General features: G+C 43.5%; 1 protein-coding gene across 1 annotated transcript; it reads left to right on the top strand.

Moving 5' to 3' along the window:
- tent4a (terminal nucleotidyltransferase 4A) lies at positions 1-17,649 on the top strand. The gene is made up of 13 exons (XM_085791958.1): positions 1-1,136; positions 4,421-4,544; positions 5,437-5,483; positions 5,567-5,687; positions 6,631-6,738; positions 8,469-8,597; positions 9,456-9,669; positions 11,248-11,374; positions 11,465-11,568; positions 11,853-12,037; positions 12,564-12,722; positions 13,319-13,492; positions 14,610-17,649. The coding sequence occupies exons 1-13, from the start codon at positions 259-261 to the stop codon at positions 14,772-14,774; spliced, it is 2,535 nt and encodes an 844-aa protein (XP_085648084.1). The 5' UTR covers positions 1-258; the 3' UTR covers positions 14,775-17,649.
- The last annotated feature ends 8,974 nt before the right edge of the window (positions 17,650-26,623 follow it).

The following is a 26,623-nucleotide window of genomic DNA, read 5'->3' as shown; positions in this document are numbered from 1 at the left end:
GGATTTGAAGGGAATACGCCATATTGGAATCTCGTAGGATTCAGCTAGCATTTTTTTCCCAGCTAGCGGTGCAAAGGGGGCCACTTTATCAATGGTCCTAATTCGGTTTAATGTTTAAATACTTCTCTTTTCGTAACCCCGGACGTTCGTAGCGACCTTTACAGGAGGTCCAGAGAGCGGCGCAGATTCACGACGGGGCTCGCTAGCTTTAGACTGTAGTAGGGGAGGGGGGGGGGACTACCAGAGAAAAGAAGTTGAATGGATCCGAGGGTAGCCTGGATTCAGCCCGAACAGAAAGGACCTGCGAACGCCTTGTGGATGCACGTCTGGGAGACCTCTCAGGGAGTACGGACGCTCTCCGCTCAGCAGCAGCTCCACAATCAAAACCACAACCAGTGCGTCAGTTACGCTGCGTTGGATGTTTTAAAAAATGTGGCGACCGCGGTGGCATCGAGCAAGAGCGTTTGCAGCAGCGGTAACGTTACTGCCGGTCGGAGCAGCGGCGGCGGCGGCAGCAGCCATCACAGCATCATGAACGGCAGCGCTGCGATGTCCTCGCTGGGCATAGCGCTGTCCAACGGGAACGTACACAGCGCCTTCAGCACGGCCAGCACCGCTGAACCAGGTGAGGGGAAAATCCTGCCCCAGAAGACGGGACCTGTCTCCTCCTCGTCGTCGTCGTCGTCCTCCTCCTCTTCCTCCTCCTCACAGGAGTCCGGGACGGACAGTCCCCCCTCCGGCTGCTCACTTGAGAGGACTATGGGTGGAAATGAAACGGGCAACGTTAATAAAAACGTCGGGGGTGCCAATCTGCTCTTCAGCCTGAGCGACAGCATGGACAACAATGTCAACCTCTACCACCACCACCATCATCACCATCACCACCACCACCGTCACCTAACGTTACAGGAGCACCCGGCTTTCAATGTACAGCAGATATGCGTGAAGCGTCACCAGGTTCACCCCTCCGTACCTGTAATAAACCACACACACAGTCACCACCCGGGCAGGAGGAAAAGTGACAACAAGGCGAGCACTTATGGGATGAATTATTTGCTTTCAAACTGCACTAATAGCAATTATGAGAGCACTTGGACGCCGTGGAAGACGAGGAAGTACAACCCCGGGGTCATTGGGTGAGTGGGTCCACACTCTCGCTGCTGGGGGATTAGGAAGCTAACGTTACCGTTTTAACGGCAGGGGGACACGTTAATTCATGTATGTGTTCAGCATTATTGGGTTTTATTTGATGTGTGTGTCAACCAATATTATTCGATAAGATAGCGCATCCAGTGTCGTAGTAGCGGCGGTAGCAGGAGTAGTTGGGCTGGCAGAAAAAAAAAAAAACTGCCGTTACATCTTTGCGTAAAGGCAGCGGTAGACGGCCAGCGCGAGACCGGAAGTGCTGTGATTTTCCTTTCAAAGTTTGAACCGGGCCGTTAAATAAAATGGAGATTAGCAGAGAAAAAAACAACTAAGTATGACTGGAAAACGCACATTATGTGAAATTGTACATTAATATAATACATGAGATAATTTAATCCTAGTGTTTTTCAGTGGGTGGTTTATTTCTAAGATTTTTGTTCACCGGAAATGTTGACTTTTAGTGCTTTTTCTTTTTTCTTTTTTTTTAACCGGAGCGAGGAGCTTGTAGCTAACTTGGCTAACTTAACGTTTTCCAATTTTGTCTCCACATTAAAGTCAGTAAACAAGCAACTTTGTAACAAAATGAATATTTTACTTGAGCCAAGTGTACTAAACCAGGCAAATGTGAAAGCCAGAGTTGAGACTCTATAACCTCCCCATAGGTCTTAGCTAACGGGGCTGCATAACACTGAACTTGTGTAATACAGACAGAAGTAACTGATTTGTTCAGTCCCTCACCAACGTGAGGTCGCCAATGTGCCTGGGCTGTTCATTCATCATAAAACTACTCACTCATTTTACTACGAGAATGAAGTTAGAGAAACTTGGTGTATGTTTTAGTACAAGCTTTCACTAAATTTAATAAATACTGACTCAGAGTGAAGTAAGACTATAAATCAGTACGTTGCACATCTTTACTCCACTGTGGTCACTCTGGATAACTGACCTTCAGTCACACCGTCTCTTTCCAGTTGATTCCTTATGGTGTTCATTGTCAGTGTGACATAGCACAGGCAGGGGTGTGACTACACCAAAACTGACCAGAGAAACATGAAAACAGTCCATCTTAACTAATCTAAAGTGTTTATTTTTGTTGTATGTAACTTTTACTGTGTTTGTCTATGGATAGTTAATAGATGTTGTATACATCTCCACCATTACTGTATTAAGAGCTCTTTAAAAGGCTGCATCATGATTCTTTTTTAAAAACTGTAGTTATTTGGCTCTGCCAGAGGCGCTCTCACAAAAAAAAGAAAGAGGAACTTCCAAATGTGTTGCAGGAACTTGTGATATTTGTAAGGACTGCTGGCACTCATCTGGGAATTTTCTCGACAAAGACTTGATGTTTGTCATAAAAGCAGTTCCACAATCTTCATACTAAGCCCCCCAGTATCACTAATCCACACTTAACTGGCACGTCGTTCTTCATCAATACAAATGAATAATGTATTTCATTCTGTCTGGGTATTTGTGTTGCTACAAGTTTTCAGAAGCAAGTTTTGGCTTGTGCACTGACAAGTCTTGTAGAGGTTTTGCCTTCAGGGACACTCTTTGAAGTCAAACATAGTGGGATTTGCTCTTCAAATTGGAAATATAAATAACTGGATAGTTATGCGACATTAAAATTGTGATGATCAGAGATTAATTTTAGGTTGATGGAAAAGTGTGTCATTGATTCCCTCAGTAAGATACATGGCTGTCCTGGTGGGGAGGTTAATGTTGTTGTAGACTGCAACAGGGAACACTTTTATACCGGGTCCTAAAGTTGTTGAAGAAAGATGTTTGACTCTGAACTAGCTTGTCAGAGATGGCTGTGATTGTGGATGGCCCAACAATAACTATGGCCTCTGTCAGTGGTGGACTATTGGCATGGATACGCCCTGTCCCTGGCTTGCTGGCAGAGAGTTTTCACCAAGGAGTGGGCACACGGGCTGCCTGCATTTCCTCCAGGGCCCTGGTAATTGATTGTGACAGCGTCCCTGTTCTGTATTTCACACTGACATCATGGCATGCATTCCTCGAAAAATGAATGGCCATGGGGTTGAACAGAGTTCCACTGTTCAGAGGCATTTGACTGGTCAGATATCTTTACGTTAAATGTGCCACTCTCCTGCCAAACGCTGAGCCATATCAGCAGTAACAATAAGGGCTCGGGACTCTCAGGCCGACTGAATCATTTGGCCCCTTCCTGTGTTTTACTAAACCCCTTTTTCACATCACATCCCTCGTAGAACCTTAGAGGTGTGTTGTTGTTGTTGTTGTTGTGCTTGTACCTTTTTGTTTGGAGTTCACTTGTAGTAAGAAAGGAAAAAAAGTCTGCTTCCCTCGTTACTGTGAGCACTTCTGTCCTGGCTTATTTCTGGGCCAGTGGCTATGTGAAAGGCTAAGATTACAGTTGCTGTCGGGCATAGGGCTAAGTCTAGCATTGAGGTCAGGTTAGGGAAATTTTTAAAAAGTGAATTATGCTTTGAAGCGGTTAAGATGTTATAATTGTAAAGTGAAGTTGTGTGAACTCCTATGGATTTTCATGTAGAAGAATGGTTATGTCACTTTTTAAGGTTTATACAAGTCTGTTATTGGAAATTATAATATTGCTTTATAGCAATGTATATTGGTCTTGTCTTCTTGATGCAGTGAGTGCAGACAATGTATAAGTATAATGTCAATGCTACACATGATTGTTCTGATACTACTGCTCAAGTTTAGTAGAAAACCAGCAAACAAAAACTAGACAGTACTTATGCCAGAATATTCTATGCCATTGCTTTGCATGTCTGGCACTGGCCTGGTATGATGACGGTTAACTAGAACAGTGATAAAGAAGCATATCTCAGCCCATCTGGAGAAGTTTTTTTTTTTCCAAAATGTAGGCCAAATCTGGTATGTGTGTAATTTTTAGAAGATATCCTCATGCTATTGTCAGTTCCATCCACATTTGCAGTAAAAAAAAAAAAAAAAGTAAATCATAGACTTATGGTGCGTTCCAGGCAGGCTTTTTAACCCGTAAGTCACGACTTCAAGTCACCAGTTACGAGTTTGTAGCGTTCCAGGCAAGTTACGAGTTACGAACTGGGAACTGGGAGTAGATCGATCTAGTACGAGTTCACAGGTGGGAAGTTACGAGTTTGACTGTACGTTCTAACGGGTAACCATAGGAACAGGTCGGAAAAATACGAGTTACGGGTTGCCTGGAACGCACCATTAGACCATATTTGCCGTCATGTACAGTTCACAGTTAGAATAACCCTTTTCTGTCAATCTCCTCTCCCCACAGGCTCCACGAGGAGGTGATGGACTTCTACAACTTCATGTCTCCTCGGCCGGAGGAGGCAGCTATGAGGAAGGAGGTGGTGAACCGGATAGAGATGATCATCAAGGATCTGTGGCCCACTGCTGATGTGAGACATACACACACACACACACACACACACACACACACACACACATCCCACTGTTTATTGCAGTCAATTCCTCCTACTTTCTGGATTTTAATACCTTGCAGAGCAAACTTCTCAATCGTCCACTTTCATTTAGTCAGTTTTGACATTTCAGAGTAAATCAATCAACAGTCCATTGATGACTGGAGGCATTTGCACCCTATATGAGCGAAACGGGGAGGGTGGGCTCTTGCAGCAGGTTGAGGAGTACACTGGGGTTGATGCAGCGCCCCTCTCATTACTTAATCATGTAAAACACGTGCAGCAGTGATTTGTTGGCTGCCAGTCTTCCCCCAGCCAGATTGTCAGGTAAATGGATCAAGCCTCTGATTTGTGTCGGCCTCCCTTTTCATTTCAACCTATTAATCCTGCCTTGTCTTTGTGCTGTTGCCTTGTCGTATTTACCAGACGGAACGGGAAAGAACTCCATTCTGTTTCCTTTGGAGAGCTTTTGCTCGGAGCCCTCTCCCCAACCCCTCCACCCCACACCCCCCTCTCCAAAACGCAGCATTTTTTCTAACTATTGTATACTTAACTTGGCAGCACACCACACTTGGCAGCGTTCACCGTCTCTGAAGTGGAACCCGGAAATACCTAGTTCCTGGTAGTTTGCAAACATCTGAATTGGATACGTACATCATCGCCGCAAATGAGCTATTGCTCGATACAGGATTTGTCATTGTTCAAACGCATATTGTCATGTGCATTATAGTTAGACAGGGCTAGGAGAGAGTTGGAAATGTCATTGTTTTTCTTCAAATATTCCTTGCTGAAATAAACATTGTCTCTCTAACACTTGAACTGCTGTGGTTCTGTTCATCTTTGTGATATATTTGAGTCATTGTTTTTACAGGTCCAAATCTTTGGCAGCTTCAGCACGGGGCTCTACCTCCCAACAAGGCAAGATAGACGAGCATTTCGTACATGCTGTTTTTGTTTTGTTTGTCAGAATTTTAACTGTGACCTTTTTTCTGCGCCCCCAGTGACATTGACCTGGTGGTGTTTGGGAAGTGGGAGCGCCCCCCACTACAAGAGCTGGAGCAGGCTCTTCGCAAACACAACGTGGCAGAACCTTTCTCCATCAAAGTGCTGGACAAGGCTACAGTGAGTATAGTGGCATTCAGGCCATGTGTCTCAAATCTTCCAGGCATTATGTCATCCTGTGTTCATACTCTGCGCTTAGAATAAACCGGCCTCGTAATAACAGAAACCCATCAAATACAAGAGACGTCAATAAAACGGTAATTGATTATTCCATGTTCTCTGATGCCGTGATAAACGCTCTGTATAATAGAATAGTCTGACGTGTAATTTCACTCTTACTCTTAAAGGCTTTATCCTTCACAGTAGGTAATAAAATATTACAGCTCCAGTAAATGGGGAAACCAAGAAGGGAATTGGAGAAAACCCAGGCAAATAAAACATTGGCAGCGCTTTTTACATTCCTAGAAAAGTTCTTCTAGACTTCAAACGGTCAGTTAAAAGTATCCTCCACTCTTTTATCTCTGTGCAAAGATGAGTCAAAAAGAGATGACCTCACCTGCGAGAATCAATTAGTGTCCTCCATCTGTTTGCGTGATCCATCGCACAGTCTGCCATGATTGTTGTTGTTGTTATTGTGGACCACTGTAATGTTGTTTACGTTGTCAGCTCTACTTCACTTCATGAGAATCGCCGATTGAGCTCAGGCCGGAGAGATACTCCCTTGTTTACTCCAGCTCAGTCCAATCGGAACTTCCTGTCATTGTGTCAAAGTTGAGGCGTTGCTCCGCGGCTCGGTGTCGGCAGCGTGCAGCTGCAACACCACAGTGGGAGCGTTGGGTGCATGTGGTATCCTCTGTGGGGCGCGCACACGACCAGGCAAACCACCGTAGGCTCCGATGCTGAAAGTGACTGACATGATAATAAGTAGCTAATGGCTAAATATTCATTCTTTTTTCTGCTGATTTCGCATCAACCCCCCACCCCCTCCACTTTTTTTTTTTTTTTTTGAACTAATGACTTGCCTGTAATCTTTGCTAATATTTGTCACTTTTCCCACTTTCAGGTGCCAATCATCAAGCTGACAGACCAGGAGACCGAGGTGAAGGTGGACATCAGTTTCAACGTGGAGACTGGAGTCAAGGCGGCGAGCTTCATTAAAGACTACGTGAAGGTGAGGCAGACCTTCTGCTGTCAGGACCCACAGGCCGAGGAACCGTGTGCGTCGTTTATTTGATAGATAAAACAGATCAGGAGGCAACAGATGACACATAGAAGTGTTGAGATTCAATGGGATATGGCTACAGGCGGTACATACAGATCGAGGAAGAGCGCAGGAAAAGGTCGTGTAGACATGTTTAAATAAAAACCACCAGAGGAGTCACATAATTACCATTTTACATCCGGGTCTAAATACAGACCTTTGGAAATTCCCCCTGGGAATGAGACAAGCCAGCATTTTAGAGTATTACACTTCTCTCCAATCTTGTCCTGGCTTAACTCATTTCCAAAGTGGAGCTGGAACAGACCCCAGCAACAGTGCTCAGCATACTCTTCACTTAACTCAAACAGAGTCTTTGTGTTGCTGAAGACTCGGTTGCCAGACTGAGGTGATTTTCAGCCCGTGGCACCGACGGAATTCCTGCCGAAGGTGGATCCGTGCCGGCTTTAGTCACGGCTGTAGTAGATAATGCGCGAGAGGAATTCCAGGTGCTTATATTTCAGGGATCTGTCAGGTTCAGCCTTTTGTCCATTTCCTAGTTGTTGTTGCATATTTGTGTCACGTCTCTCTGGGAACACATGTCAGGGCTTGACAGGCAGCTGTTGACAGCCACACTCGGCGTTGATTCAGTGATAGTTGATGTTGTTCATGCGTGGGATGTGACCGACTCCTGTGCAGCCCCGAACACTGAGAGGTCACCTCCGAGTTAACTCTCATAGGTCAGGTCGGAACAGCGTACCTCCAAGGCTTGTTCTCACTTCTTAAAAGCATATTTGAAATGTCAAGCCCCAAGCCTTGCTGCTCCACTGGCACAGATATGCGCACACACACGCACTGCCAAGAGGTTGTGCTGCCTTTTCAATAGGAAAATGAACATATTTGTAATTCTCATTCCCAGGCCCTCAGGGGTTTTCGACATATTATCAATTTGTAGCTCTAGGAAGCCTCGTTTAATACCTTTTAATACGTTTGGCCCAGTTGGAAACCCTAGATTTAGTATTTTTGCTCTAAGTAGATGTAACAGTTTGTATATTACATTGATTACTAGTTACGATTCTTCAACTGCCTCGTACTGAGACGATAATAACAATGAATCTCTGTGGTTTCAGCAGTAATCATGGCCTCAACAGGGAGTTTTCGCTGCTTGGTGCTGACAGATAGCTCAGTCGGATAGAATGGGAACAGTCTGTCTCCAAATTAGTGAGGAAAACGCGACCAGTGTACACAGCAGTATGACCGGAGGTAACGCTGGTGAATCTAGCAATTTGTTGGACCAGGATTCTGTCACACGATCAGCTGTAATCCATATTTGCATAGATATACTGTCTATGTTTGATGGTTATAGCTCCTGAATCGAATCAGTTTACAGAATCCACTCGAGTTTAACAGGAAACTGTAATTGCTGTTGTGTCACATTGCCAAACCACTGAATCACAAAGTCGAATTGATCTTAAGCCAAATAATTCACACTCCTGATGGGAGGTGATGTATTATGATTATTTGCAGTCATTTGAATAATTTGCACTTTAAATGTCTCGCCCCATCTCGGAAATTCCCCCCAACTTCTCCCTACGTCATGCAAATTGAACCTGAACACATTTTTCATCTAGTACATTCCCCTTCTGTGCCGCTCCTTTAATCGGCGCTTTGACTGAATCATCCGCTGTCTCTCCTCTTTTCAGAAGTATCCAGTGCTGCCTTACCTGATCTTTGTGCTGAAGCAGTTCCTGCTGCAGAGAGACCTGAACGAGGTCTTCACCGGGGGCATCAGCTCCTACAGTCTCATCCTCATGGTCATCAGCTTCCTACAGGTACACAAGCACAACAGCAGTAAAGCAGCCCCAGCACAAAATATGCTGTTAAATACTATTGTCCTGCTTAGGAAAGCCTTCATATTTAAAAGTTAAGGACAGCTTGATTTGAGATTTTTTTTTTAATATATATTTTTAGGCTTTTCATGCCTTTATTTGATAGGATAGTTGAGAGAGACAGGAAATGGGGAGGCAGAGAGAGGGGGAATGACAGGCTGGATAGGGCCGCTCGACGTGGGATTCGAACCGGGGCCACCTGCAGTGAGGACTATAGCCTCAACACATGGGGCGGGTGCTCTACCAACTGAGCTAAACACTACCCCGAGAGATATTTTTATACTGTTCATCAAACATCATTATTTGCAAACAAAGATACTGCCAAAAATCTAGAAAAATAGTGCAAAGATGAAAAAAGATGGGAAGTTTTGGCAATAACAAAAACTTGGGATGAAGATTTAATATGGTTTAATGTTGTTGTTTTTTTCCCTTTCCATAATCATTTATTTATTTGAGTTATGATATGAATTTATGGTGCACGTATAAAAAGTTTGATCTATTTCTATGTTGTTAGATATATGTTGTTGAATATGTTATGTGTTGTTGTAGTTTTATGTTGAGTACATGTTGTTTTATGTTGGCTATTAAAAAAGTAAGAGAAAAAAAAAGCAGCCCTAGCACACGCCAGGCTTTAGATAAAAGCAGTCCACATGATCACATGGTCATAGGAGTGTTTGCAGCCTTGCAGGAAGTGATCATATTCATCTTATGTCAGCAACAGTGTTCACAGTAGAACAACAGTATTCATAATAACACTGGTTTAAATACATAATACCGAGACGCCCTGCACCCTCTCTACAGCTCCATCCTCGCATTGATGCCAGGAACCCTAATGAGAACTTGGGGGTCCTGCTGATCGAGTTCTTTGAGTTGTACGGCCGTCACTTCAACTACTTGAAAACAGGGATTCGTATCAAAAACGGGGGCGCATACATAGCCAAAGAGGAGATCATGAAGGCCATGACAAACGGATACAGGCCATCCATGCTCTGCATAGAGGACCCACTGCTTCCAGGTGTGTGTTTTGATTTTGATTTTGGTTTAAGATGATTGTACATAGAAATGTAATGGCTGACTATTACTATCTCTATGACTATCTACTAGGGCTGGGCGATAAAACGATAACGATATATATCGCGATATAACTTTACTCAATAGCAATATGAAACGTGGTCGATAGAAAGTCGATAGGTTTCATTCATTCATGTTTTGAAACAGCCAATGAAAACGAGAGTTGCGCCGCGCTGAACCACTGGCTGAGCCAACCAGGTTAGATTGACACAGCACAGGAAGACTGTACACAGCACAACAACACGTGGTAATGTTTGGACTGCTGCAGCCTGGCGTCAGCAGCGGGGCATCGCCAGTAAAAAAGAGAGAGAGAATGAGTGTTGCCTCGAAAGAAAAAATGGAGGAGAACGAGTGACCGCGAAAAGACGTGGTACACTATGTTTACATTAACCCAGATTGATTGAACTCTAATACAGTAGGTGTAAACAACCCTAAACTTTAACCACGGAGACAGCAGGCAGTCGGAGCGGCTCGCCGTCACACATCAAAGGGAGCGCAGTCACGGCGTGGCTGCTCTGCTGCTGCTGCTGCTGCTACTGCTGCTGCTGCTGCTCACACCAGAGCGACACTGTTCAGCTGTGCCGACCTAAACACTGGCCACTTGCGAAGCAAACGCTAACCGCGGCGATTTCTCTTCCTATTTCTTTTTCAGCCGGGTTTAGGCTGAGAATGATCGCTAATTAGACGGGCCACGTCAGGTCCGGGTTTTAATTTTCACATCCGTTTATAACTGTAGCAGCAGCAGAGAGATGGGGCAGCTCCTGTATGGGGAGCCTGGCTCCGGTCTGACCTAACTCCTGTCTGATGTAATGTTAAAGAACGCCTGAACAGCGGAGTGATAATGTCTGTAAAAAGACCCAGTGCTGTTGTACTGTATATCAGCACTCATGTATGTCTCTTGTCCAATCAAATTATTTGGTTGAAACTAACTGTATATAATACCAGTTTTATTTATCTGAAACTGTTATTAGGCTACTCATTGCTTTTATATGTTAATCATTACATCTGAAATGTTCAATTTTTGACGAAAAATAAATATTTAAATCAGAAATAACCTTCTGATATCTTCAAATCTCACTTGTGAGTATGATGGAACATTTAGGCTTCACAAAAACAGTGACTTGAGTCCTATCGTGATATATATCGATATCGACTGATATGAAAAAAATTATTGTGATAGGATTTTTTCTCATATCGCCCAGCCCTACTATCTACTTAAGATTTATTCTTTTTTTTTTTAAAGTAAATTAAAGTTTGGAGGAACAATGTAAATTATGTATTTTGGCACCATCCAGTGGTGGTGTCAAGAACAGCATGGCTCTTACATGCCAGACTTCAGTATACTATAGTGTCCGTTTTTGTTATAGTTTGATGTTGCTTTCTGTATTTTCATACATTATCATGTAACAGCTGCATCAAATGTCACAACCAGGCGTGAGTTTAGAAAACATAAAGTCTGACTGAATGAATTCAACTCAGAACACTACACCTATTGTCATGTTTTTTCACCCGCCGCCTGTAGGTAACGACGTGGGGAGGGGTTCCTATGGTGCCATGCATGTCAAGCAGGTGTTTGACTACGCCTACACTGTCCTGAGTCATGCTGTGTCGCCACTCGCACGGTCATATCCCAACAAAGACTGTGAAAGGTCAGAGTTCAGTCTGTTCAGGAGTAACTGAGATACCCTGGATGAAAGCAGTGCTCTTTAAAGAAACTCCCCTCTCTCTCCTTCCTGCAGCACCTTGGGCAGAATAATCAGGTTGACCCAGGAAGTGATCGACTACAGGGAATGGATCATTAAGAAGTGGGGGGGCCGGGATCTGGCACGGACAGACAACAGAGGTACCAATCTTCAGACTTAAAAAGTGTATTGTTTTGACTCTGAGGCTGGATAAAGACTGATTATTTTAATAAGTAGGAACTCTTTCATTATTTTTACATGTGTTTTTCAAGAAAAAAGACTCGGATTTATATTTTAAAACACAACTAGATTTTAGTTCAGTCAACTATTAAAAATGATAACAGGATGTAAATTGCTCATGTACACATATTAAAATCCAGCTGTAGAATCTGTGTGTGCATCTGTAGGATCCATCCATCCTTACCTATCACTCGTTCCTCTCCAGTGTCGCCTCCCAAGGAGCCCGTGTCGGAGCCGGAGTCCAGCTGCGTGCTGGGAGGCGGAGTCGGGTCGGAGGAGCAGCAGAGGGACTCGGTGTCTCCCCACAGTGCAGACTCCCCCATGTCTATCTCCAGCCCTCAGCAGCACTCGTCGGCCTCCTCCGTCTCCTCGCTGTCTGGATCAGACAACGTATGAAATTACACAGACACACACACACACACACACACACACACACACACACAGGTTAAGCTGAAAAAACAGATCAAGTTGTTTTATAGTGTATGTCAAGCGTCAAGTTTTTCCATGTATAAAATACCAGAGGAAAACGAACACCATCTGTCAAGTCAATTCTGACATAGTGAAGTGTCAATTAATGTTGCAGCTACACTGTTGAACTCTGCTGCCATAATACTGTCTGCACTCCACACTCGCTGTTTTGAAACTCCCATGACACGGGTAAATTGAACTAGTAAATTGCAGTAGACCACCGTCTATTTGTTCCTCTGCAAATGATATATTGTCTGACACATCTACAATTTCTTGTGATTATATAATTGACCTGCAGCATAATGGTGTAATACAGACACCCACCCGATGGAACCACATCACAGTCTCTCTAACCCAGCCGATGGGAGCGCGCAGACAGACAGTAGTTACGAGTGACTTACACTTTGCTCATCATCTCTTTCTCTTTTCGTGCAATCCGATCTGCCAGGACTCTGATTCAGCGTTGCCGTGCCCCGTCCCTCCGCCAGCCCTGCCGCCGTACCCGTCTTTCCCGCATCTCAGCCTGGCTTTGCCGCCGGGGCTCAGTATGGGAGCTGGCAAACCCGGCATGGGAGGACACCATCTGCTCATGCCTCCAGGCTCACAGGTAGGCACACGCTGACGGCAGCAGATGTAACATTAGAAATTCAGATGTGGAAATTCTAAACATCAATCTGACCTTTAAAGGGGTAGTTCAAAATTTTGGCAAATTGGCCCATTGCCATAATCCCTATAGGAGTAGGTTTGTTACCTTTAATTGTTGGTGATATGGAGGCTAATGGGATTTCTTGGTTTCCCTCATCAAACTCATCAAATACACAATCCAACAACTCCAAAATGCTCCCGTGGACAAGTTGTGACCTGCACATTCACCACGCTATGAGATAATAATGGAAAGTTACGAGACAGAGTTGTTTTCGAGGCAAACGCAGAGACTGCTTGCCGAAAAACTGCCCCGACAGACTGTGGATTGTGTATTTGATGAGTTTGATGAAGGAAACCAAGAAATCCCATTAGCCTCCGTAGCGTAGCTCTGAGCAGCTCGCGGCTCTGCTCCGCCATTCTAAAAATAGCTTGCACTGACAATTAAAGGTAACAAACCTACTCCTAAGACTATAGGGATCATGGCAAATGTTGAACTATCCCTTTAAATGGCTGATTATCTTCGTTGTTAACCGTTTTTGCTCCTCCCCCTCCCTCCAGGCTCGCGTCTCACTGCCCGGTGGTCTAACAATGCACTCCTTACCTGGCAGACAGGTGTGTATAGACACCGGGCTCCCCCCCTTCTTCCACATGCCCCCCCCAGCCCATGCTCATGCCCCTGCCCCTTCCAGCCCCCAGCCTCCGCCCAGCCCCCACTCCAGCCACACACACAAGGTAGGCGCCAGATGCCACACGAACACTGAAACGCACTGTCAAGACAAACTTGTCTCACTCACACACACACACACACACACCTGTTCGCACTCTCTCAAACATCCCATAATGTCTGTGTCTCTTCAGCAGCCTCCATTCTCTGTCAAGTGTCTCGACTCGTCTCTCTCACTCACTCCTCTGAGTGAGTCCTTGCTCGCTCTGTCTCTCTCTTCAGACCAGTTGTGTAACATAAAAATGAAATTGCCATCTGTAATCCATAATGATCTGTAAACAACAACACAATCACTCAGGCCTGATGTTCCAACATCTGACGTGTACCTGTTGCCATTGGAGATGAGATAAACCGGGACATGATGCACAACGCTTTCATTTCATCCCCTCACTCTTAGAGCCTGTCAGCTTGTTAAAGGAATAGTTACCACCTTTTGGAGATTAGTTTATTCAGTGGAGTTGATAAATATATGGATACAAATCTATCTTTTTTAAATGTATAGCTATAGCCAGTGAGCAGTTAGCTTAGCCTCTTAGCAGGGCGAGATGGTTAGCCTGACTAACCAAGCTAATAACTAGCAAATAACCTGTTAAAAACTTGTTTTTACACTTAATAGATGAGACATACGATGGGAATTTGAGCTATAGAGTTACTGCTATGGAAATATTATTATTATTACAGTTCGTCAGATCCAGGCTAGCAGTTCCCCCTGGTTTCCAGTATTTATGCTAAGCTAAGTGCTTACTGCCTGCAGCTTCATGTTTAGCCTCTGTTCACGAGAATGTGAGCAGCTAAATTTCAGCTTGAAAGATGATAAACATAAGTTCTGAAAATGCCAAATTATTCATCAACGGTGAATAAATATGGTGTTAATAGAAGAAAAACCTCTTCATATCCTTCCACAAAATATTATACAGTGGTGTAGCAGTGTGTTCTTACATGGGTTTGATTGCGTCATTGTGTTTACATCTATTTACAGTTTTTTTGGCACATTCTCACTTTGTCTCAACACATAGTAACTAATAATGTAACAAGTGTTTTACAAGTTGATCTACAGGGTTCAAAGTTTCCTTCATCTATGTTTTCTCCATCTCTCCCGTCTCCTGTCTCTCTGCCCCTCCTTAGAACGGAACCAAGTTCAATGTGAAGGGCTTCCACAACCCGCCGCTGGTCAACGGCCCCGCCCTGGCCAACCGTGGACACACACACGCTCACACGCACACACAGTATCACCGCAACACTTGGCGACGCAGGAAGAGGGACAGTCTACCGGTTAGCCTCAGCAGATAGAAACCACTCCTCCCCCCCCGTAACTTTTCCTCCCTCTCCTCCTCTCTGGCTGCAAACCCTGGCTCTTTGTTCGTGTGGAAGGAGGATGGACAGGCAGACAGAGGACCAGAGACCAGCAGTTTTCATTCTGGGGGCTGCCACCACATGGGACAGCAGCCCTCAGCTCTGCATCTTCCTCCTGCTATCGCTACCTTTCCATTTCTGCATGACTTTGGTTCAGTTTTGTAGTTTCAGTATTATGTTACTTTCAGTATTTTATTTTTCTCATCTTCCCTTCAGGTTTTCCTGTTTTCTTGTTTATTGTTACTGGACTTGGTGCCAATGCTGTCACCAGGTTCACTTGACCTCGCCTCGACCCTCACAGCCAAGCTGCCTGAGGTTCAGTGTTACTTTTTTTTTAAACAGTTTATACACTTAAAAACAAACTGTTTTTCATTTTGTGCAATAATGTTGTATTTCTTTTTTTGAATTTAAGTAAATGCTTATTTAATTTTGTGTGTGTATGTAAAGGCATTTTATACTGTTATTTTATTTTTGTAGAGTTTTAAATTTTGTTTACGAAACCTTTCCCCAGGCAGCATCTCTGGAGTGTGTGTGTGTTCATCTGTTGGTGTGTGAGTGTGTGCGTGTGTGCGTGTGAGTATGAGTATGCACTCCTGTCTGTCATCAGGTTGAGATGGAGCCCAGTTTGCAGGCCCCCCCTCTTCCTCTTCTTCTCTTCCCTCTCTACTTGTGGTGTTCTGTTTGATAAAGAGAAGCGGAACAGAAAGGGATACCGAGCTCTTATCTCCAAATTCCTTCCACTTTTCTCCACGTGTCTTGTAAAAATGGGTGAGGTGAACACGAAATTCCCTGAGGAAGTCTTGTTCCTCGATCCAGTTAGTCTTCGGCATCCTGGAGGGAAGTGGAGGGATGTAATTTCACCCCTGGGATATCCTGAGAAATGGGAGAGGATGTTCTTCTGTTTTGGCCCTAGAGGAGGGAGCTCCTGAGCAGATGCGAGTTTTAGCAGAACCACCTCAAGATTGCGTGTTTTTGTACACTTATGTGCGTGTTTCCCTCATGGGACTGTGTTGCCATATTTTGTCAGTCAGGGGAAAGCTGGCAGTGGTCTGCCAGTTTTTTGCATCGGCCATCCTTCTATCGGCCGGAGCCAATCTGTAAAGAAAAGCTTCCAGCCGGAGCAGGACCTGGGCCTGAGGGAACCTGTTCTGTTAAACATATATGCTAGTGTGTTTCATTTTTGTGCTTGTCTCTTTATATTACATGTTGTAGAGGGAGTTGAGGCCAAGAAGGCAACAGCTTATCTGACTTGAATTTGAAGATCAAGATAAGGGTAAGAGGGCAGAAAGCCACTGATTCCCGGTCAGAGAACTCCTCAGATCAGCTCGCTCTCCCTTGTCGAGGGACGCGGTTGTGGAAATCTGATCCCAGGGCTGAGGTCAAGTCTTGCCCGCAGCTGTAAATCAGTGAAGACCAACACTATGATGCTCAGCGATAAGGTTTTCTCCTTTGTGGTCCTGGACAAAGGAGAAGGAGGGAGGGTTGGGGGTTGGAGGTAGGGGAAAGGGGGGTCTCTTCCTGAACCAAGGACCCTCGTGAAAGGGAATTATATTTTGATTCCATTCAGGAATCTTGTGTATATTTGATTGCCAGGTACTTCCTCTAATTGTTTGCAATGCCTTTCTTTGTGTTTACTTGGAGTGTGTGTACGTCGTATCCCGCGAGCACACCGTGTCACACTAATACACACACTCACAGACAGGACTGTCAAAGGCTGTGACTCGCCCAGAACACTACACACGCTGGTGTTATTACTATGCAAGTGGATTATTCTAATTATTGTGTCAATTCTCTGCTCTTTTCCGTTTGGGGTTGTTTTTCCAATGACAAAACATTGCTTGTAGGACTGGAGTAATGTTACTGACCGTCAAGACTCATGTGAACTGCAACCCCGATCCCCCGACCAGTCCCCCCTCGCCCCGGCCCCTTGTATTTGTACGAAGGTCCTGATATGTTTCAAAGTCTAGTTTTCTACATATATTGGTCAAATGTAAGGAATGGGGGATGTTAATGTCAATGGTTGGGTGTGGGTCTGTGTAGTGTGTGACTTAGTGAAACGTGTGTAAGAAAGTATCGAGACTCATGACTCACCGCCACATGTTTTTAAAATCAGGCGCTGGACTGTCGTCGGTACACCCAGAGAGCGACTTGCACTCTGCCGGTGCCCTTCAGAAGGTCCCAAAGTGTCCACCAACAATTCTTTACCCTGTACTGAGACTCTGTTCAGAGTCGTTGCTCTGTTATTATTATTTTTTTCCTTTTCTTTAAACCATGGCAACTCTGATTCAAACTTCACCTGGCATCAATTCGGTCTCAAATGAACCGGCTCTGTTTTGACCGTTGGCTCACAGGCAACACAGATTATGCGCTAATCGTCACCTCCACTTTGAGAAATGCCTCTCAGATTTTAATGATTTAACAAAATCATCATGGAATGCATTAGACTGCCAGAATGTGGCTTTAGTTTTTTTCGGAAATGTGCCGAGCACCAATATCATACACTGTCACTACTACTCTCTTGGATGATTTTTTCCCCCAAAATATTAGCATTTCGGAAGGGTGGAGGTGGTTACAATGACCTATGAAATGCTCACTCACATGTAATCTTAGCCCAGTATTAATTGGATAACAGTGTGGATGTGGTTGGCAAACCTGTGTAGCCCTCTCAAACTTTCCCCCGGATAGCCATTTCTGCTTTTAGAGATTAGAACCAGCATTTATGAGGAGCTGAAAATGAACCTGGTGATGAAGGGTTATTGGCTGGGTTAGAGTTGCCTGCATCTTCACAACATAGACTGACATGCAGTATTTTTTAGAAAGTCTGTATGGATTAAAAAAAAAAAAAAAAAAATCTGTGTGCATCTCAGCGGCCCAATGTAGCTTGCTTTCTGTTCTCCCTTTTCTCTCATATCTGTCATCGGATGGTGATGGGAATGCTTAATTAAAGGTTTTGGTGACACTCTGCAACATTTGCCTTCACTTCCTCAGATGTGTAAAAGTGAGGGAGCAGGAAGCAAGAGGAGTGGCTTGGACCACTGAGATTTTGGCATACACATGTACATGTAGATGCAATGTAATTACCCCATTGCAATAAAATGAGGGATTTTAAACTGGCGGCCGCTGTTCAGAGAAAGGTGGCAGCCCCTCTTTGTCCTGGCTGATTCATGTGAGCAGTAGCCCTCAAAATGGACACCTAGCTGTTGGTGGCCAGAGGGAACCACTGCCCAGCTTGTTTTTTTTTTCTTTCTTTTCTTTTTTTGTTTTTGACATTTTTATGTAAATATATTTTTTTCTATTTTATTTTTTAATAAACATTTTAAAACTGCCAGTCAATGTGTGTTTTTTTTCTCTATATGACAGTGAGAAAATATGGGTATTTAAAGGATGTGTAAATTACATGTAAAACAATATTGTAGCCTACAATAGAAAGATTTAGTTTTGTGTAGCCTACTTGCGAGCACATGCATGTTAATTCTTGAAGGAGACATATTATGCCCCTTTCCACAAATTACAGTAAAAATAGTTCCCAGGTGTCTTAAAGACATGTCTGTGACATGCTTGGTCAAAGTGCCCAAAGGATCAAACATCACAGCTCCAAATCTCATCCTCACAAAAGCCCTGTTCAGAATGGCTGGTTTCAGTGCCTGTCCCTTTAATAAATGCAAATGAGCGACTACTCACTCCGCCCCGCCCCCTCTACCGGTCCTCACAGGTAGGGGTGGTATTATGCAAATTCGAAAACTAATGACATCATTGGGTGACAACTGAGGGAACAGCTCATGAAACCACATGGATTTCAACATAGGGAGCCTGAAAATTACAGATTTATTTTTGTCAATTTTCACATTTTGGGGGCCAAGAGGCAAGCCCACCACCCAAATGCAGAGCCTTCAAAAACGATACAATATGTCCTCTTTAATGCACGCAAGTCCTAGTATCTCTCAGGTGAAGGCAACCTACCAGAACTTTTTCTTCTGAAGAAATCACTTTCTGCTGAAGGGGGTCATGCCTATGTTCCTATGTTCCCTCATTTCTAACTTTTGTTGTCACTGAAAATTAGGCCCTATGTTCCCTCAGCCCTTTGGTCCCACCATTGGTTGGGTTTAGGCAATGAAGAAAGGAGTTGGTTAAGTTTAGTAAAAAGACCAGGTAGAGGCTAGACAGGCCAGATAGGTAGAGAGAGTCCAGAGGGAACATAGGGCTGTGGGAACATAGGCACGCTCCCCTGCTGAAGAGGCCCCCAACAAAGAAGACTAGACCAGAGCTCAGGTGGACAAGCCATGGGGACTATCTACTCAAATTCCTCTCCACAGGTGAACCATCAAATCATCCACAAAAAAGTTTCCTGAATCAGTGCTTCAGTCCCATCTGATAAATCCAAGACTGACTTTCTCTCCCAGTCTGAGGAGCGTGGAGCCAATTTTGTTCTGGCTATACTGAGAGGAGAATCATACAATCTGCTAAATGGTACCAGCTCCACTCTGAAGTGTGTAAGTAACTAGTCTGTTAATTAGTGAGCAGCTGTTGCTGTTAGCATGACTTTGAATTTGTTTGCTATCGCTAGCTGGCTAACTTTCTGCAGATGAGCATATCAAAAATGTTAGCAAACGCAGACATGTAGCAACATTAGCATTAATTTACAATTTAGCCACTTTGCAGATGCATGTCCAATCTCCTTTTGTCCCTGCTTTGGTCTCCATCAACCCCTGAGGAAAATCTCTAACTTTAGCTGTATGTTCACTAGCTAGGTGCTAACTTTGTTTGGTGGTGGGCAGGGAGAGTAGTGGTATTATAGGCTAATGTTGTTGTTGAAAACAGGTGCCTGAAGCAACGACAGTGGGAACAGTGAGCCTGGAGCAAAAAGTGAAGGTATGGGCCATAAAACAAAAGCAAGATGGCTATAACAGACTACAAGGATGAGGGAAACTGCTGATTATTGGTTCATCCCTATGATATGAGCAACACCCAACTATTGTTTACATACATATTGATTGGTGCAGTCTATTCACTTGAAAGCAACCTGTTTGTACTTTGTAATTACTCTGAGCCCCCTGGCTCTATGATTCAGCTCCCCATGTGGCTGTGGTGGTCTTGTCAGTCAACATGTAATTCCACCCATCAACACTAGGCGGTGCACATGTACTGTAGTCTCTGTTAAATCAAAAGAAGCTCTCATATACAAGGCTGATTCACATTGCTGAGCTCCCTGATCTCTTCAGTACGCTTAAACCCCTAAACCAAATATAGAGGTGTTAACCCCACATTGCCAGACTTTGTCCACAAGCTTCACATTCAGTCACACGGGGCCTTCAGTGGCCGTCAGGTGTTTTTTATGCCTGTGGTTTGGATCAGGATTAGGTGTACTATCTGTGCTGGCAGTGGTGCATTTCGTGATAGGACAGAATCAGTCTAGCCGACTCTGAAGCTCCCCCCCAGGCATCTTCATGACGACCCTTATCCATTATTCTTAACTTCACAGGTATGACCTCTAAGCAGCCATAAAGCTAAATTACAGAGGAAGCTTGAACAGATACGATGTGAAGCTTTGGCTGAAGGAGGTGAAAGGAGCCAAAAAGAGCATTTGAATTGCACAACACTAACCCGTTCAACACCTCTGAGACATACTGTATGTATTAGAGCGTCGTACAGGATAGACAAGGTTGACAAGAGAAAGATAAGAAGATTTCTCTGAGGAGTCTGACTGCTCTAAAAGTGACAAACTTGAATAAAAAATAGTGAACAACAGAGACAAGCAGAGGAGCTTATCTTTGTAATACGGGCAAACATACTGAACCTGTCTCTTCAACTGTAAAGGTGCTGTATTCTAACAGCACACAAACAGAAAGCTGTCCACTGGAACTGAACTGGAGAAGAGTCCGTCCAACAGACAGATTGACTGCTTTGGTGTCTCTGGCACTGTACAGCTTGATCAACCGGGCCAGCAGTTGTTCCTCAGCCAGTGCTGAATTAAAACAGCTTTGATTGGAAAAGCTTCATGCACGGCTGAACGGGCAAGTCTTTCAGAAGGCAGTGATTAGCTGCATCCACACTTGGTTAGATTCTCACATGGAGGATGGAGAGTCAGGAGATTAAAGGGAGGTTAGATTTTTCCTCTCTAACCACGGTGCACGCAGTACTCGGAATTTAATTACCTGGCTGTTTGAACGAGGAAATGGTGAATTTTGGCAAGAATGTCAAAACCAATTTTTCAGGTTATGTTCATGTGTTATGTTTTTGGCCTTTGACATGGCTTGCTAACTCTGTCTTTACAGTACACAAGCTGTAAAGGTATTCAAAGCTAGTATAATCATGTGCTTGGGTTTCAGTTTTACATGGGAGGGGAGTCCTTGACACCTTGATATTGTCATGGTCAAAAACTTAATTTCCTGCATTCTGATGAATTTTTATGCATCATTTTGTGTCCTTAAACTGTTTACCATTTGTCCAACCTGACGGGAACACGCATTTCGGTTTTGCATGAATTTACCTCTAAAACAACTCCGTATCGTAACGTTGCGTTATTATCTCATAGCGTGGTGAATGTGCAGGTCACAACTTGTCCACCAGAGCGTTGTGGAGTTGTTGGATTGTGTATTTGATGAGTTTGATGAGGGAAACCAAGAAATCCCATGAGCCTCCGTAGCGTAGCTCTGAGCAGCTCATGGCTCTGCTCCGCCGTTCTAAAAATAGCTTGCACCAACAATTAGGCTAAAGGTAACGAACCTACTGCTATGACTATAGGGATTATGGCAATGGGCCAATTTGCCAAAATGTTGAACTATCCCTTTAAACCAGCACGTTAAATGTTAAGATAATAAGCCGTTGCTGTCATGTGATATGTACTGCAGGTGGTTCATCTGGTCCATTATCAACATATCTTATATTGCTGATATTTTCCTTTATGGCAAGAAGATAGTTTAGTGGATCTGCGGTTTTATTTACAGTTACAGCCTTCTAGTATTTAGTGACGGTGTGTGCTTCCAAGATTTATCCAGGGCCTCTTCACTTCTCCAGATTTTCTCCTGCAGCAACCAGAGGCAAGCAGCATTATAACTAGCTTCTTAAGAACCCCCCAAACAACAGCGATCAAACATAATTAAAAGCCTGATTAGTTTAGCATTTTGTCAATTCTCCAATAGTTTGTGTATCTCCCAAATAAAGAATTTTGGTCAAGGAATCAAATAGAAAGTGGGAAAAGTGCACAGCGTGACTGAAATCACTGTGTTTGATTGAGAAAAACACTGCACGCCGTCCTTAATGAATCCCAAAGTGTTCATCTTAAATGAGGAATCAGGCGTGCTCTCTGTGTGTGCGCGGCATCTCTCCCCTTCTCTCTTTTCCCAGTTTCCCACCTTGATTGCAACTCATCTAGGTCATCTCAGGATGTTTTAATCACCGTCGAGTTGAGAGAGACCCAGTTAGGTGATGAAGCCCACTTTCCTCTCATCAAGGTGGGAATCAGCTTTATTTTTAGAACATCAGCAGCCCTACTGTAGTTGGAATTGTTCGTGCTCGGCTACATCTACGATCTCATCCAATTTTTTTATCAACAATTCACACATTTTTTTTTGTTTGTTTTTTACCCAAGGTCATTTTTAGCCCTCACTCTCTTTATAGGATTAAAATATCAGATAGTGTTTTGACCTTTACCTGCCTCTGTGCTTCAGTGATTCCATAATCCAGGATTTATCTCCATCTCTGTTTATTTCCCATATGAGTGACAGTGTAGGTAGGTAGACTCATATAAGACCAACTCTGACAGCCTTGGTGGGTGTATATGTACAGTATATGTGTTTTTGCCGTTATTAGTGCACTTAAACCTTCAACACAAAGTGAGTGTGCCGATCCAGTTGTCTCTTCCTGGACCCCCGTTGCTCTTTGTTTCAAGAGCGACAAGCTGCAGATTTGTCTCAGCAGGCCTGTCAGCATCACGCATTCTAATTACTCATTTGATTACATGAGACAAGCTTAAAAAAAAATCGCAAACACAGACAAAGCGACTAGGAACATGTATCAAAACAAGCGCATGTGTAATAAAGCTAAACACACAAAGGCCCTTTATCCTAGACACTAAGTGTTTATGCTGGTCAGATGTCACTGTCGATGTTCACCTCAGGCTCCCATGTTTTTCATCGAGGTCCCAAACTATAAACACAGTGCGTCACTGTAATTAGGCGTGTGCGTGTAAGTGTTTTTAAGCCAGGAATAGACAGTGACCAAAAGACCATAACCATCAAAAATACATCCTGTTAACAACCAATGGGCTCTATGCACAGCTCCACTACTTCCTGAACTTAAGGCAGCTCCTTTATTTCCTGTCTTACGTTATTGGACACACTGATTAATCCAGGTGTGTCTGAGTAGTCACAATGGTCAGACACACCTGCATTACGTAATCAGTTTGTCCAATAATGTAAGACAGGAAATAAAGGAGCTGCATTAAATTCAGGAAGTAGTGGAGCTGCGCATAAAGCCCATTGACAGAAAAACATGTGGCAGCAGAATATCAACACACTCATCAGCATGTGTGCCATGTGTGTATTAACTATTTCCCCATCATGCGTTTTGTCAAGTTGAGTAATAAAACTCTAAAGATGACGATTGTTCAGCTACTTGTTGTGAGACCTCGGTTTCATCTGCTGTTGTGTACGGGGTCATTTCAACATGGCACATCTCACAGTTTCAAGATTTCCGACGGCACTTGAAGGCAGCCGTTGTCCTCTGCCCATCTGCTTGCGTTGCCTCCTCGTCTTCCATCCTGACACTGCGCCTCTCTCTCCATGTGGGAGGGTGTTGATGCAGAATTAGCGCGTTGAGGCCACTCTTCCTCAACGTGCTCTCATTCTGTCACTGCCATCAGCTCTGTGTGTGTGTGTCTGTGTGTGTGTGTGCGCATGTGGAGTGGGTAGCAGGTGGTCAGCCACAGCCACACCTGTTGGTTAATGTGATGGAGTATAAGACCGTATATGGAATAGTCCATTTATAGCAAAACCAATACACATTTATGATGAATGAGATGTGCTATGACGAGGTAAAAACATGCGTATTATTGTCTGCCACTGTCTTTGTCTCACACATGTTTTTTCTGTTTGTTGTTGTCTCTGTCAGTGTGTGTGTGTGTTTATTGATATTTGGGGATATGTCTTCATATTTTGGCTCCCTCCTCATCCTCCCCTTTTCCCCACAGCCACACTTCACAGATGTTAAAAAGTTTGTGTGTGTGTTTGTCAGAGTGGGATTCCCCTTATTTGAGTAGCATCACTCAAGGGTTCTTAAAAAAACAACAACATTCATTGCAGCTGAAGGAAAAGTTGAGTGAAGGAAAATAACTCACAGTTCAAGCTGTTTCTCACTTGCACTGTTGCACTCTCTCTCTCACACACACACACACACACACACACACACACACACACACACACTTGCTAAAGACTGCTAAACTGTCATGGGGGTTGTGTGTGCTTGCGTGTAAGGAGCTCAGCTCAGTTCATTAATCTTGTCTTTGTTGTGTCAAGGCAGACCTAATTAGATTACATTACACATGCTTATTCAAGGCAACCAAGCAGGAAGCATATGATATGTTGCAATAATATGGTAAGACACACAGTCAAGGGATAAAACAGACGTGGACACCAAAGGTTGCAGATGATCACGTGTTTTGTCAAATGTCTCCGTTAGCACCCGGAGGGAGATTTGATGCAGCAACGAAACATAGATTCACACCGATTTGTACGGGTGCAAAAAAGCCGCCTGGACGGCACAGGACTCCCGGTTACAAGAGGCAGAGTGAGCAACACTGGACGGCTCTACTGTACATACATCACAGGTCATGTCATGCAGCTATCAGCTTGTCAAGGGGAGTCTGGGTTATTATGATGCATGACTCCCAGCATCAATCATCTCCTTTCTATCTGGCCGCCGTTGTTCATGTCACTAGAATAAATATTTGGGCTCACTGCTCTCCCAGAAGGCTTCTACAGAAGCATCCTGCTTTATAGTCAGGAGGTTAGTGACACTGTGAACGTGACCCTCGTGTGTCGGTCAACTACTGGAACATCTTAATAAAGTCAGACTAAAGTCGAAACTGTATCATTATTGTTGTTGCATTGAAGTGAAATTAGGAACAATCATCACTGGACCTTTAATTTTTACTCTTTGTTGCATCATACTGAACGATTCACTGTGACACTATAGTCCTGTATGATTAGTAGCTATAGCTGTGTATTCATAATACCAAATGCCAACAGTAATATGTTAGAAACTGAATTTGTAGCTATATTATTGTTATGTATTGTAAGCTAAGTTCACAAAATGATAACATACTGGACAGTATCTGTAACCAAATACCCTCACGTTAATGTTGTAAATTATGCCATGGTCTGGGTGAATACTTAAAGGGACAACAAGGAGTTTCTATTCGGTTATAAAAAAGTCTCACGTTAATGTGGATGAATCTACGCTACCCACACTTGTTAATGGCTCCATTTTCGATAAATATATCGTTTTGTCTCTATCGTTATTTTGTTATTATTAATGGTGGCGGAAATGCTGGGCGAGCCGACCAGCGTTTCTTTACTTTCGGTTTCGTGGTGAGTCATGAGAATAACGCAGCCGAATCGTCGTTTATGGTCCGAACTACGACGGTATGTGAACCTCTTTGAACCTCTGACTTTAATTATTGATGAATGAAAACATGAGTCTGTCTTGCGCCGGTCAAAGAATTTCACGGTGCACGGAGGCTCATAAATGTAGTGTGAAAACGCTTCGCTTTTCCAAAACTCCTCGTTGTCCCTTTAATCCTGATTGGCTGCAGGGTGTCTGTTAAAAAGCGTTATACCTACACCTACAATAATTATTATTATTATTATATAATATCATCATTATATTTTTCATATATTTTATATGACTTGACTCCATAATAATAATTAGCCTATATTATTAATAATTAATGGACTGCGTGTCATTCATAAATTCCTGATAATTGGACACCTCGTCAGGCATTGTCCCTTACATATACACTGTATATATGCTAAATACTGGACATGCTATTTTTGTATATACAATTCTTAATAATATACTGTGTTGGCATGAAACATAACTACATTTATTAGCATACAGGAATACAATTCAGCACTGAAGCGAAGCGAGTGATTTGTTAATTTTACTATTGCTACATGCAACATAATTGATTTTATTGAGCTTTGCAGAAACTGTCAGATTTAAATTTTAGTAACATCACATTTTACACAGTATTTTATCAATAGAAGAATCAGTTTAATCACGTTAGCTAAGCATTGTTATTGACCTGCACTGTTTTCTTTTTGTATTTTGAAATGTGACACAACAAATTGTTAGTTATGATGTTATGATAACAGAATGGTGTATTAAGGACAATACATGTTTTTTAGTCTCTGACACTTGTATTCTGCAGAGCTCCTCCTGCTTTGTCTGACTTATCTAAATGTGTAGGTGAAAAATTAGTTGGTTTTAGGGTTGATGTGCAGCAGGACACAATGATGTGCGTATCATAATCACTGTCATTACCGTCATTACTTTAGCCAACTGGCTGGTGATTTTCTGTGCATTTATCATCATGTCCCTTTCTCCACAGTGATTGATTTCCTCGCTCTCCACACCATCTGAAAGTTGCTATAAAATGTTCCCTTTTCTTTAAACGTCATTTTCTCTCTCTCTCTCTCTCTCTCTCTCTCTCTCTTTCTCTCTCTTTTTTGGCTCTCCAGTGACACGGACACGGCCATGACTGCCTTGGACTTCTGTTTGTTCAGGCT

This window comes from Trachurus japonicus, chromosome 11, assembly GCF_045865225.1.
Source record: "Trachurus japonicus isolate A0001 chromosome 11, Traja_1.0".
NCBI lineage: Eukaryota > Metazoa > Chordata > Actinopteri > Carangiformes > Carangidae > Trachurus > Trachurus japonicus.
Note: the sequence above shows the minus strand (reverse complement) of the source record. Positions and strands in the feature narration are given on the sequence as shown.